This window comes from Lonchura striata, chromosome 29, assembly GCF_050655825.1.
Source record: "Lonchura striata isolate lonStrDom1 chromosome 29, ASM5065582v1, whole genome shotgun sequence".
In the NCBI taxonomy this organism is placed as follows: domain Eukaryota; kingdom Metazoa; phylum Chordata; class Aves; order Passeriformes; family Estrildidae; genus Lonchura; species Lonchura striata.
In genome coordinates, this window is record NC_140731.1 from 607160 (window position 1) to 621138 (window position 13979).

Consider the following 13979-nt stretch of genomic DNA (forward strand, 5'->3'; position numbering starts at 1 on the left):
ATTTCCCTATCAACACATTACCACACCCCCTAATTTCCATATCTCTCAGTGGCCACGCCCCCAACTACCACCCAGTCCCCATTTTCCACCACGCCCCATAATTTCCATATTATTTAAATATCATCAGTGTCTCCACCCACTAATTTCCCGACCACACTCTCTAATTACCGTATATACAATGCTAATTTCTGCGTTTAGCCCCGCCCTCTAATTTCCATATCCATCGATGACCACCCCCCTTAATTTCATTATTATTTAAATATACTCAGTGGCCACACTCACTAATTACCCTATCAACATATTATCTTAAACAAAGCTCATTTCCTTTTTAGCCACGCCCTCTAATTACCATATCCATCAATGTCTACACCCCCTCAAATACCACCCAATTCCCATTTTATCCAATGACCACGCCCCTTAATTTCCATATTAATTAAACATCACCACTGTCCATACCCATTAATTTCTCTAACGCATGACCACGCCCCTAATTTCCATATTAAGCATCGCTCATTTCTGATTTTAGCCCCACCCTCTAATTAACATAACCCCACACCTGGCCACGCCCCTTACACTAACACAAATTCGTTTTACTCACTGGCCACGCCCCTTAATTTCCATTTTAACACATTGCCACGCCCCTAATTACCATATAAGCAGCGCTGCCTTCTGCGTCTAGCCCCGCCCCCTAATTAGCATAACCCAGACGTGGCCACGCCCCCTTCCCTCGGCGCCACGCCCCCGCGCGCCGCCGCCGTTGCGTCACTTCCGGGGCGCAAAGATGGCGACGCCCTATGTGACGGACGCAACCGGTGAGCGCGGGGGGGCCCCGGCGGGCGGGGGGGGCTCCGGGACCCCCCCCGGGGCCGCCCCGGGACCCCCCCGGAGCCCGCGCGGGGCTCCCGGCGGCGGGACCCCCGTGAGGGGCCTGAGGGGGGAGGGTTTTGGGGAGGGGTCCCGGGGGTCCCCGTGAGGGGTTTTGGGGTGTCCGTGAGGGGTTTGGGGTCTCTGAGGGAGATTTGGGGTCTCTGAGGGGGGTTTGGGGTCTCCGTGAGTGGTTTGGGGTCCCCAGGAGGGGTTTGGGGTCTCTGAGGGGGGTTTGGGGTCTCCATGAAGGGTTTTGGGGTCCCCGTGAGGGGTTTGGGGTCTCTGAGTGGGTTTTGGGGTCTCCGTGAGGGGTTTTGGGGTGTCCGTGAGGGGTTTGGGGTCTCTGAGGGAGATTTGGGGTCTCTGAGGGGGGTTTGGGGTGTCCGTAAGGGGTTTTGGGATCTCCGTGAGGGGTTTGGGGTCTCTGAGTGGGTTTTGGGGTCCCCGTGAGGGTTTTGGGGTCCCTGTGAGGGGTTCGGGGTCTCCATGAGGGGTTTAGGGGTGTCTGGGGTGGGGGTGGGTTGGATTTGGGGAGGGGTCCTGGGACTCCCGTGAGGGGTCTGGGGGGGTCCTGGGGTATTTGAGGAGGGGTCCTGGGGGTCCCCGTGAGGGGTTTGGGGTCTCCAGGAGGGGTTTGGGGTCTCTGAGGGGGATTTGGGGTCCCCAGGAGGGGTTTTGGGGTCTCTGAGGGGTTTTTGGGGTGTCCATGAGGGGTTTGGGGTCTCTGAGGGGGATTTGGGGTCCCCGTGAGGGGTTTGGGGTCTCCAGGAGGGTTTTTTGGGGTGTCTGTGAGGGGTTTGGGGTCTCTGAGGGGGTTTGGGGTCTCTGTGGGGGTTTTGGGGTCTCCATGAGGGGTTTTGGGGTGTCTGGGAGGGGTTTAGGGGTCTCTGAGGGGAGGTTGGATTTGGGGAGGGGTCCAGGGACCCCCTTGAGGGGTCTGGGGGGGTCCTGGGGTATTTGGAGAGGGGTCCTGGGGGTCCCCGTGAGGGGTTTTGGGGTCCCCGTGAGGGGTTTGGGGTCCCTGGGAGGTTTTTGGGGTCTCTGAGGGAGGGTTGGATTTGGGAGGGTGGCCCAGGGTCCCTGGGGGGGTCCCCAGAAATGTCCCCGAGCCCCCTGGGGGTCCTGGCAGGGCCTTGAGGGTGTCCCCAGGGTGTCCCAGGATGTCCCCAGGGTGTCCCCAGGATATCCTCATGTCACCCTGATGTCTCTGGGGGTGTCCCCATGTCCCCAGAGTGTCCCCAAGGTGTCCCAGGGTGTCCCCAAGTCCCTGTGGTGTTTGTGGGCGTGTCCCTGTGCTGTCCCCATGTCCCCAAACTGTCCCCTCACTGTCCCCAGGCTATCCCCAAGCTGTCCCCGTGTCCCCAGACCGTCCCCATGTCCCTGTCCCCATGTCCCCAGGTTGTCTCCACACTGTCCCCGTGTCCCCACACTGTCCCCAAGCTGTCCCCGTGTCCCCAACTGTCCCCATGTCCCTGTCCCCATGTCCCCAGGTTGTCCCCACAGTGTCCCCGTGTCCCCAGGCTGTCCCCAGGCTGTCCCCACAGTGTCCCCAGGCTGTCCCCAAGCTGTCCCCGTGTCCCCAGACTGTCCCCAAGCTGTCCCCACAGTGTCCCCAGGCTGTCCCCAAGCTGTCCCCAAGCTGTCCCCACAGTGTCCCCATGCTGTCCCCTGTCCCCAGGCTGTCCCCATGTCCCTGTCCCCATGTCCCCAGGCTGTCCCCAAGCTGTCCCCTGTCCCCATCCCTGTGTCCCCAGGCTGTCCCCTGTCCCCAGGCTGTCCCCTGTCCCCAGGCTGTCCCCCTGTCCCCAGGCTGTCCCCAGGCTGTCCCCACAGTGTCCCCAGGCTGTCCCCGTGTCCCCAGGCTGTCCCCACGCTGTCCCCGTGTCCCTGTCCCCATGTCCCCAGGCTGTGTCCCAGACTTTGTCCCTGTGTCCCTGTCCCCATGTCCCTGTCCCCGTGTCCCCAGGCTGTCCCCGTGTCCCTGTCCCCATGTCCCCAGGCTGTCCCCAAGCTGTCCCCACAGTGTCCCCAGGCTGTCCCCAAGCTGTCCCCTGTCCCCAGGCAGGTACATCCCGTCCACGCAGCGCCCGGACGGGACCTGGCGGAAGCAGCGCCGGGTCAAGGAGGGCTACGTGCCCCAGGAGGAGGTGCCCGTGTGAGTGGGGGTCCTGGGGGTCCTGGGGGGTCCTGGGGTCCCCAGGGTGTGGGGAGGGGTCCCAGGAGGAGGTGCCCGTGTGAGTGGGGGGTCCTGGGGGTCCTGGGGGTCCTGGGGGGTCCTGGGGGTCCTGGGGGGTCCTGGGGTCCCCAGGGTGTGGGGAGGGGTCCCAGGAGGAGGTGCCCGTGTGAGTGGGGGGTCCTGGGGGTCCTGGGGGTCCTGGGCAGGTCCTGAGGGTCCCCAGGGTGTGGGGAGGGGTCAGGTCCCACCCAGGCCTGGCTCTGGGTCCTCCCTGGGTCCCCCAGACCCTTCAAATCCCCTCCTGAACCCCCCAAACCCCTCCTGTGCCCCCAAAACCCCTCCTGTGCCCCCCAAACCCCTCCAAGACCCCCCCAAACCCCTCCTGTGCCCCCCAAACCCCTCCAAAACCCCCCCAGACCCCTCCTGTGCCACCCAAACCCCTCCTGTTCCTCCTAAACCTATCCAGGACCCCCTAAATCCCTCCAGGACCCCTCCAGGACCCCTCCAGGACACCCCCAAACCCCTCCTGTGCCCCCCAAACCCCTCCAGAACCCCCCCAGACCCCTCCTGTTCCTCCTAAACCTATCCAGGACCCCCTAAATCCCTCCAGGACCCCTCCAGGACACCCCCAAAACCCCTCCAGAACCCCTCCCAAACCCCTCCTGTGCCCCCCAAACCCCTCCAGAACCCCTCCCAAACCCCTCCTGTTCCTCCTAAACCTATCCAGGACCCCCTAAATCCCTCCAGGACCCCTCCAGAACCCCCCAAAACCCCTCCAGAACCCTTCCCAAACCCCTCCTGTGCCCCCCAACCCCCTTCGGGATCCCCCCAAAACCCCCTGACCCTTTTTTTTCCCCTTTTTTTCCCCTTTTTTCCCCCCCTGCACCACAGCTACGAGAACAAATACGTGAAATTCTTCCGGAGCAAACCCGAACTGCCGCCGGGTTTAAACCCCGAGGCCGCCCCCTCCCCATCGAGCCGAGGGAACCCCCCCGGGGGGCGGCCCGAGGGCTGCGACCCCTCCCCAACTTTATCCAAGAGCGCCCGCAGGAACCTGAAACGCAAAGAGAAAAGGAAACAGCAGCAGGAAAAGGAAAAAGATCGGGAAAACGGCGGCGGGGACGGACTGAGCCAGGCGCTGGAAAAAATCGGGCTGGGAGGAGGAGGAGGAGGAGGAGGAGGAGGAGGAGGAGGAGGGACAGCGGGGGAGAAGGGAGGGGAGAAAAACGTGGAAAATCCTGGGAATTCCGGCAAGAATCCCAGCAAGAATCCCGCCGATTCCAGCAAGAATCCCGGCGAGAACCCCGGGGTTAATTCCGGGAGTAATTCCAGGGATAATTGCGGGAATAACAGCGGGAGTCATTCGGGGAAGAATTCGGGGAGGAATTCCGGGAGTAACGTCGGGAATAGCTGCGGGGATAATTCCAGGAATAATTTAGGGAAGAATTCGGGGAGCAACTCCGGGAATAATTCGGGGAGCAATGCCGGCATTAATTCGGGAAGCAACTCCGGGAATATTTCGGGGTGTCACGTCGGGAATAGCTCCGGAGATAATTCCGGGAAGAATCTGGGGAATAACGCCGGGCTGAATTCCGGTAGCAACGTCGGGAAAAGCTCCGGAGATAATTCCACAAAGAATTCGGGGAGCAACATCGGGAAGAATTCGGGGAGCAACTCCGGTGATGATTCGGGGAGCAACGCCGCGATGCATTCGGGGAGCAACTCCGGGGATATTTCGGGAGACAACCCCGGGAATATCGCCGGGAATGTCGCGGGGGATGACGGCGGGAGCTCGGAGCGCGGGCGGCGCATGAAGAACCTGCGGAAAAAGCTGCGGCAGGTGGAGGAGCTGCGGCGGCGGCTGGAGGGCGGCGCGGGGCCCCGGCCCAGCCCCGAGCAGCTGCAGAAGCTGGCGCGGCGCGGGGCGCTGGAGGCCGAGCTGCGGGCGCTGGAGCTCGGCTCCTAACCCTGTTTTTTGGGAATTTTTGGGGTTTTTTTCCAGATTTTTTTCGGGTTTTTTGGGGGTTTTTTGGGGTATTGTGTTGCCGCATCCCAGCCCCGAGCAGCTGCGGGAGCGGGCGCGGCGCGGGGCGCTGGAGGCCGAGCTGCGGGCGCTGGAGCTCGGCTCCTAACCCTGTTTTTTGGGAATTTTTGGGGTTTTTTTCCAGATTTTTTTCGGATTTTTTGGGGGTTTTTTTGGGGTATTGTGTTGCCGCATCCCAGCCCCTCGCAGCTGCGGGAGCGGGCGCGGCACACGGCGCTGGAGCTCGGCTCCTGACCGCGATTTTGGGGGGTTTGTTTGGGAATTTTCGGATTTTTTTCGGATTTTTTGGGGGTTTATTTTTGGGGTATTTTGGGGTTTTTTTGGGAATTGTTTTGGAGGTTTTTTTGGGTATTTCCTCGCCGCATCCCAGCCCCGAGCAGCTGCGTGCGCTGGAGTTCGGATCCTAACCGGAGCCCCGGGAAATTTTTGTGGATTTTCGGATTATTTTCAGATTTTTTTGTTGTTTGGTTTTTTTTAATTTTATTTTTTTGGGATTTTTGGGGTTTTTTTGAGGTTTTTTTGGGTATTTCGTTGCCGCATCCCAGCCCCGAGCAGCTGCGCACACTGGAGCTCGGATCCTGACCAGAGCAACCGGGGATTTTTTTTTTATTTATTTTTGGGGTTTTTTTTGGGTTTTTTTGGAGGGATTTTCGGGTTTTTCGTTAGTTTTTTAAAGGTTTCTTTGATTTTTTTTTTGTTGGTTTTTTGGGGGAGGTTTTCTTTTGTTTTATTTCGTTTGTTATTTTAATTTTAATTTTATTTTGAATATTTTCTTTTTATTTGGTTTTATTTAGTTTATTTTAATTTCAATTTTATTTGGAATATTATTTTACTTTTTAAAATTTTATTGTTTTATTTTATTCTATTTAATTTCATTTTCTTCTGTTTTACTTTATTTGCTTTATTTATTTTACTTCATTTTGTTTTATTTTTCTGTAATTTCATTTTAAATTTTGATTTTTCCAGTTTAATTTTTTATTTTATTGATTTTTTTTCTTCTTTTATTTTAATTTCATTTTTCCATTTTTAGTTTATTTCGTTTCAGTTGAAATTTTTGTTTATTTCTATTTTGTTTTTGTTTATTTTTCATTTCATTTTACTGATTTATTTATTTTTTGTTTGGTTTTGGTATTTTGGTTTTGTTTTGGGGTTTTTTGCTTTCTTTTTGTTTTTTTTTTTTTCCTTTTTTGGTTTTTTGGGGGTTTTTGGGTTTTTTGGGTGTTTGTTTTTTTTAATTGGGGTTTTAATTTTTTATTATTTTAAATTTTATTTCCATTTTTTTCCCCTTTTTTCTCAATTTTTTCCCCTAATTTTATTTTCATTTTTTTTTCCTTTTGGCTCCTTCATCCTGAATCGATTCCCTCTTTTTATTGGGATTAAAAAATGGGGGTAAAAACCCCAAAATCGGGGCCGTGCCCCCCCCCCCGTGCCCCTCCCCCACCCCGATTTTCTCTTTTTTTGCCTTTTTTTGGCTTCGGTTTTTCCCAACGTGGAAGAATAAAAAAAAAACAAACCAAAAAACAGACCCAGAGGGGCCCGGTGGAACTGGGAGAACTGGGAGGGAGAGATCCCAAACTGGGGGAACTGGGAGAACTGGGGGAACTGGGAGAGGGAACTGGGAGAACTGGGAGAGATCCCAAATTAGGAGAACTGGGAGAACTGGGAGAGGGAACTGGGAGAACTGGGAGAGATCCCAAACTGGAGGAACTGGGAGAACTGGGAGAGATCCCAAACTGGGAGAACTGGGAGAACTGGGAGAGATCCCAAACTGGGAGAACTGGGAGAACTGGGAGGGAGAGATCCCAAACTGGGGGAACTGGGAGAACTGGGAGGGAGAGATCCCAAACTGGGGGAACTGGGAGAACTGGGAGGGGGAACTGGGGGAGACCCCAAACTGGGGGAACTGGGAGAACTGGGGGAACTGGGAGGGGGAACTGGGGGAACTGGGAGGGGGAACTGGGAGGGGGAACTGGGAGAGATCCCAAACTGGGGGAACTGGGAGAACTGGGAAGGGGAGCTGGGAGAGATCCCAAATTGGGAGAACTGGGAGGTGGAATTGGGGGAACTGGGAGCACTGGGAGAGACCCCAAACTGGGGGAACTGGGAGAACTGGGAAGGGGAGCTGGGAGAGATCCCAAATTGGGAGAACTGGGAGGTGGAATTGGGGGAACTGGGAGCACTGGGAGAAACCCCGAACTGCGGGAACTGGGAAAACTGGGAGGGAGAACTGGGAGAACTGGGAAGGGGAACTGGGAGAGACCCCAAACTGGGGGAACTGGGAGGGGGAACTGGGAGAACTGGGAAGGGGAACTGGGAGAGACCCCAAACTGGGGGAACTGGGAGGGGGAACTGGGAGCACTGGGAGAAACCCCAAACTGGGAGAAGTGGGAGCGCTGGGAGGGGGCACTGGGAGCACTGGGAGAAACCCCAAACTGGGAGAAGTGGGAGCGCTGGGAGGGGGCACTGGGAGCACTGGGAGAAACCCCAAACTGGGAGAACTGGGAGCACTGGGAAGGGCACTGGGGCCCACCGCGGTGACGGGATGGCGGCGTTGCCCCTTTAAGAAACGTTACCCGTTTAAGGGGCGTGTCTCTATACAAATGAGGGGCGTGGCCATGCAGATTTCAAACGAGGCCGTGCCCATGTAGGGACGGGCTCGTGCCGCTGGGGGGCGTGGCCTTTTCCTTTTAAGGCAATGGGCGCGCGCGGCTGCCCCACCCCGGAAATGGGCGTGGCCAGCGCGCGCCACGGGTGGGAAGCGGAAGCGCGGCCTTGAGGGGACCCCGGGGGGGGGGCGGCGGAGCGACCCCCCCGGGACCCCCCCGGTACCGGAATGGTGAGTCCCGAACCGCCCCAGACCCCTCCGAACCCCCCCGGTACCGGAATGGTGAGTCCCGAACCCCCCGGTACCGGAATGGTGAGTCCCGAACTCCCCCGGTACCGGAATGGTGAGTCCCGAACCCCCCGGTACCGGAATGGTGAGTCCCGAACCCCCCGGTACCGGAGCTCCGAGAGCCGCTCCGAGCGTCCGGGGCTCCCGGCCCGGTTTGGGGGCTCCCGGTTCCGTTCGGGGAGGGGTCAGAGGGTCCCCGGTACCGGATTTCGGGGATTCCGGTGCCGTTCTGGGGTTCTCGAGGCTGTTCCGGGTTCCCGGTGCCGTTCCGGGGGTCCCTCCGGTGCCGTTCCGGGGTCCCGGGGCCGTTCTGGGGGTCCCCGGGCTCGGTTCGGGTGTCCCGGGGCCGTTCCGGGGGTCCCTCCGGGGCCGTTCCGGGGTCCCGGGGCCGTTCCGGGGTCCCGGGGCCGTTCCGGGGGCGCTGACGCCGCTGTCCCCTCCCTGTCCCCGCTCTGTCCCAGGCACGGCCGTGACCTAACCCCGCTCCGATGGAGCGGCCCCGGTACCGGGAGGCGGCCAGGGGCGGCCCCGGGGGGAGCGGGCCCGGGGGGGGCTCCAGCGCCGCCGGCAACGGGAGCTGCGGCCACCCCCCCGCTGCCACCGGCACCGGGACCGGCACCGGCACCGGCACCGGGACCGGTACCGGCACGGCGGGAGGCGGCGACGAGAGCGGCGAGCGCGACCCTCCTGTCACCGGCCCCGGTGGCGACCGCGGTCCCGGGAGTGTCCCCACCCCCGGCAATGTCCCCAATCCCGGGAGTGTCCCCAATCCTCACAATGTCCCCAACCCCTCCAGTGTCCCCACCCCGGGCAGTGTCCCCCACCCCTGGCAATGTCCCCAGAGCTCAGGGTGTCCCCAACCCTGGCAATGTCCCCAACCTCGACAGTGTCCCCACCCCCGGCAATGTCCCCAACCCTCAGGGTGTCCCCACCCTGGGCAGTGTCCCCAAACTTCAGGGTGTCCCCAACCCTCAGGGTGTCCCCACCCTGGGCAGTGCCCCCAAACTTCAGGGTGTCCCCAACCCCGGCAATGTCCCCAAAGCTCGGGGTCTCCCCACCCTCAACAATGTCCCCAAACCTGTCAGCATCCCCAGAGCTCAGGGTGTCCCCACCCCCAGCAGTGTCCCCAAACTTCAGGGTGTCCCAACCCTCAGGATGTCCCCACCCCTGGCAGTGTCCCCAAATTTCAGGGTGTCCCAACCCTCAGGATGTCCCCACCCCTGGCAGTGTCCCCAAATTTCAGGGTGTCCCAACCCTCAGGGTGTCCCCACCCCTGGCAGTGTCCCCAACCCCTCCAATGTCCCCACCCCTGGCAGTGTCCCCACCCCCGGGCAATGTCCCCAACCCCTCCAATGTCCCCACCCCTGGCAGTGTCCCCACCCCCGGGCAATGTCCCCACCCCCGGCAGTGTCCCCACCCCGGGCAATGTCCCCAACCCCTCCAATGTCCCCACCCCTCGCAGTGTCCCCACCCCGGGCAATGTCCCCAACCCCTCCGGTGTCCCCAGCCCCGGGGGTCGCTGCGGCTGCTCTCCCCCGAGCCCCTCCCGGGACCTCCCGTGCGGCCTCGGCTGCCGCCACCGGGGACCCCGGGACGGCACCGGCGACACCCGCGGGGCGCGGCGGCCACCGCGACAACGCCACGACGACCCCGGGAGGGGACAGCGGCTGTCGCTAGGGGTGGCCCGGGCGGGGGTCGCGCTCTTCCTCCTCCTCCTCCTCCTCCTCCTCCTCGGGGGGCTCCGCTCCTTCCTCCGCCGCTCCCGGGACCTGCTGCGCCCGTGGCTGCGGCGGCGGGCGAGCCACGCCACCGGCACCGGAGGCGGCGGCGGCCACCGGGAGGAGGAGGAGGAGGAGGAGGTGACACGTTTGGTGGCCGTGGTGGCCGAGGAGGAGCCGGAGCCGTTCCGGGGGCTCGGGGTGCAGCCCGCGGCCAGCGACACCGAGCTGAGGCGGGCGTGCCGGAGGCTGGCGCTGCTGGTGGGTGTCGGGGACACTTTGGGGACACTTTGGGGACACTTTGGGGACACTTTGGGGACATCCTGGGGACAATTTGGGGACAATTTGGGGACGCTGAGGGTCGTCGCTTGGCAGGTGCACCCCGACAAGAGCCGCGACCCCCGGGCGGAGGCGGCGTTCCCGGTGCTGCGGGAGCGGCTGAGCAGCCCCGAGAGGCGGCGCGAGTTCCAGGCGTGAGTTTGGGGCGAAAAATCCCAAATTTGGGGGTGTAAATCCCATCTCTGGGGTGTAAATCACAAATGTTGGGGTGAAAATCCAATATATTGGGATGTAAATCCCGGGTTTTGGGGTGGGATGGGAGCAGCTGAGCAGCCCCGAGAGGCGGCGCGAGTTCCAGGCGTGAGTTTGGGGTGAAAAAGCCCAAATTTGGGGGTGTAAGTCCCATTTTTGGGGCGAAAATCACAAATGTTGGGCTGAAAATCCAATATATTAGGATGTAAATCCCGGGTTTTGGGGCGGGATCGGAGCGGGTGAGCAGCCCCGAGAGGCAGCGCGAGTTCCAGGCGTGACTTTGGGGTGAAAAATCCCAGATTTTGGGGTATAAATCCCATTTTTTGGGGTGGCAATGCTGGGTTTTCGGGTGCCAATCCCATTTTTCAGGGTGCCAATCCCAGATTTCGGGGTGTAATTCCCATTTTTTGGGCCTCAGGAAGCAGCTGGCATGGTCAGAGCTGGCGCGGGCGCTGGGCGCATTTTTGGGGCTGTAATTCCCATTTTTCAGGGTGCCAATCCCATTTTTTTGTATAAATCCCTTTTTCTGGGGTGCCCATCCCATTTTTAGGGGTGCCCATCCCATTTTTTGGGGTTTCCATCCCATTTTTCAGGATGCCAATCCCATTTTTTGGGTTCTAATTCCCGTTTTTTGGGCCGCAGGAAGCAACTGGCACGGTCAGAGCTGGTGCGGGCACGGGACGTGTTTTTGGGGCTGTCATTCCCATTTTTCGGGGTGCCCATCCCATTTTTCAGGGTGCCAATCCCATTTTTTGGGGTGCCCATCCCATTTTTCAGGGTTCCCATCCCATTTTTTGGGATGCCAATCCCATTTTTGGGTTCTAATTCCCATTTTTTGGGCCGCAGGAAGCAGCTGGCACGGTTGGAGCCGGCGTGGGTGCTGAGGATGTTTTTGGGGCTGTCATTCCCATTTTTCGGGGTTCCCATCCCATTTTTTGGGGTGCCCATCCCATTTTTTGGGCTCTAATTCCCGTTTTTTGGGCCGCAGGAAGCAGCTGGTGTGGTTAGAGCTGGTGCTGGGCGCGTTCCTGGCCCGGCTGCAGGAGGAGCTCAGGGACGCCATGGGCTGCACCCGCTGCGGGGGTGCCACAGGTGGGGACACCGAGGGGACATTGGGGACACCGAGGGGACATTGGGGACACTGTGGGGACATTGGGGACACCGAGGGGACAGTGGGGACACTGGGGACACCGAGGGGACATTGGGGACACTGGGAACACTGTGGGGACACTGGGGACACCGAGGGGACACTGGGGACACCGAGGGGACATTGGGGACACTGGGAACACTGTGGGGACACTGGGGACACCGAGGGGACACTGGGGACACCGAGGGGACATTGGGGACACTGTGGGGACATTGGGGACACCGAGGGGACATTGGGGACACTGGGGACACTGTGGGGACATTGGGGACACTGAGGGGACAGTGGGGACACCGAGGGGACATTGGGGACACTGGGGACACTGTGGGGACATTGGGGACACTGAGGGGACACTGGGGACACCGAGGGGACACTGGGGACACCGAGGGGACATTGGGGACACCGAGGGGACACTGGGGACACTGGGAACACTGTGGGGACATTGGGGACACTGTGGGGACAAATGTGCCCATGCCCTCAATGACCCCAATGTCCCAAATCTCCCCAGTGTCCCTGGGGGTGTCACCGTGTCCCCAATGTTCCTGGTGTCCCAAATATCCCTGGTGGTGTCCCATACCCAATGTCCCCAGTGTCCCCAATGTCCCCATGTCCCCATGTCCCCAATCTCCCAATGTTCCCAATGTCCCCAGTGTCCCCAATGTCCCAAATCTCTCCAATGTCCCCAGTGTCCCCAATGTCCCCATGTCCCCAATCTCCCAATGTTCCCAATGTCCCCAGTGTCCCCAATGTCCCCATGTCCCCCATGTCCCCTCGTGTCCTGGGGGTGTCCCGGGGTGTTCCGGGGTGGCCTGGGGTGTCCTGGGGTGGCCTGGGGTGTCTTGGGGATGTCCTGGGGTGTTCTAGGGGTGTCTCGGGGTGTCCTGGGGGTACCCAGGGGTGTCCCGAGGTATTCTGGGGGTACCCAGGGGTGTACTGGGGTGTCAGGGGTGGCCTGGAGTGACCTGGAGCTGGACACCAGTGGTCAGTCCTTGGGGATGGGATGGTAAGGAGCGACCAAGAGTGCCCGGGCAGTGCCCAGGTACATCCAGGTGTACACAGGTGTGCCCTGGCAGTGCCCAGGTACATCCATGTGTACCCAGGTGTGCCCAGGGGGTGCCCAGGTACATCCAGGTGTGCCCAGGCAGTGCCCAGGTACATCCAGGTGTACCCAGGTGTGCCCAGGGGGTGCCCAGGTACATCCAGGTGTGCCCAGGCAGTGCCCAGGTGTATCCAGCTGTGCCCAGCTGTGCCCCAACCCCTTTTCTCTCCCTCCCCAGGGCCTCCCCCAAGGGCAGCGCTCCCTCCCCCAGCGCCCCCCAGGATTTCCTGGCCCACCTTTTCCAGGGACCCCCCCAAGGCCAGGGGGGTCCCCCCAAGGGGGACACGAAGCACAAGAGGAGGAAGAAGGGGCGGCGGCCGCAGCCGCGCTTAGGAAAAACCCCCCCAGACCCTCACCCCAAAAAACCAAGAACCTCAAAAAAAAACCCCAAAAAACCTAAAAACTCCACAAAAAAAGGGCTTGGAATTTTTTAAAAAATCTATTTTTTTTTATTTGACTTTATTTGGTTTTTTAAAAATAAAATCGAGTGGTGTTTTTTGTATTTTAAATTTAAAAAGAGGGGAGTGGAAATTTGAGGGTCCCTAAATCACGATATGGCGGCAGCACTTCCGGTCTGCGCAGGAATAAGATTAACGTCACTGACGCCGTTGTGGGCGCTGCCATGTTGGTGGGTTCTATGAGGGTGCAGAGCGCGGCGCCATCTTGAGTGTGGGCAAGGCGGCGCTTCAGGCGCCGGTACCGGGATTGCGGCGGGGCCGGAGCGACCGGGAACGACCCGTGGGGGGAGGGTGTGTCCGGTTAGTGCGGGAGATGCGGTTTGGAGCGACGGGGAAGCGGCCGCTGCCGTCACGGAGGTTGCCCGCAACCATCATGGCGGGCACGACATCCATCATGGCGGCCGCCACGCCCAAAAGAGAAGCTCATTTGAATAATTTGAATTAATTGAATTATTTGAGTTATTTTAATGATAACAAGAGGGGGTTGTGGCTCAGGAGCCGCGGGAAGCGGAGGCTGTGCTGGAGATTGGAAGTGTTTTTAATGAGAAATAGAAAGATATGCAGTAGTACTAAATAAAGTTATTAATAAATTAAGTGATAATAATTTATTAATAAGGGAATAAAGCAGCAGCCCTTGGGAGCAGCGACTGGAGAAGGGAAAGGAGTGGGAAACGCAGGAATGTTTTGGAAAATGGCCCCAAATTTGTGCTCTGCACCGCTGGGTGAAGCACAAATGAATGAATTATAATGAATGAATTTATAACAAAGAATTAATGCAAAGCATTTAATGCACAAAAACGGTAATTAAATAACGCAAATATAAGCAAATTTTCGCTAATAATTAAACAACAATGAAGTTAAATCATAACAAAGGCTATATTATAATAGATAAAAGTACTGCAAAGAACATAACAACACTATAAGCAATAAACACAAAATAACCAGAGGTAGTAAATAATAAATATCTAATTTTATCCAGGAAGGTTAATAGTTTAATGAAGGGAGATAATTTTTAATAATTAATTATACCCCAGTCCCTCAATGACCCC

At 58.6% G+C, this 13979-nt stretch overlaps 2 protein-coding genes across 2 annotated transcripts; both read left to right on the forward strand.

Annotated features, from left to right (window-relative positions):
- The first annotated feature begins 697 nt into the window (after window positions 1-697).
- On the forward strand, window positions 698-9269 carry PYM1 (PYM1 exon junction complex associated factor). The gene is made up of 4 exons (XM_085562813.1): window positions 698-812; window positions 2929-3022; window positions 3935-7923; window positions 8442-9269. The coding sequence occupies exons 1-3, from the start codon at window positions 782-784 to the stop codon at window positions 5007-5009; spliced, it is 1200 nt and encodes a 399-aa protein (XP_085418939.1). The 5' UTR covers window positions 698-781; the 3' UTR covers window positions 5010-7923; window positions 8442-9269.
- DNAJC14 (DnaJ heat shock protein family (Hsp40) member C14) lies at window positions 8056-12989 on the forward strand. The gene is made up of 4 exons (XM_085562845.1): window positions 8056-8065; window positions 10074-10171; window positions 11218-11321; window positions 12651-12989. The coding sequence occupies exons 1-4, from the start codon at window positions 8063-8065 to the stop codon at window positions 12803-12805; spliced, it is 360 nt and encodes a 119-aa protein (XP_085418971.1). The 5' UTR covers window positions 8056-8062; the 3' UTR covers window positions 12806-12989.
- The last annotated feature ends 990 nt before the right edge of the window (window positions 12990-13979 follow it).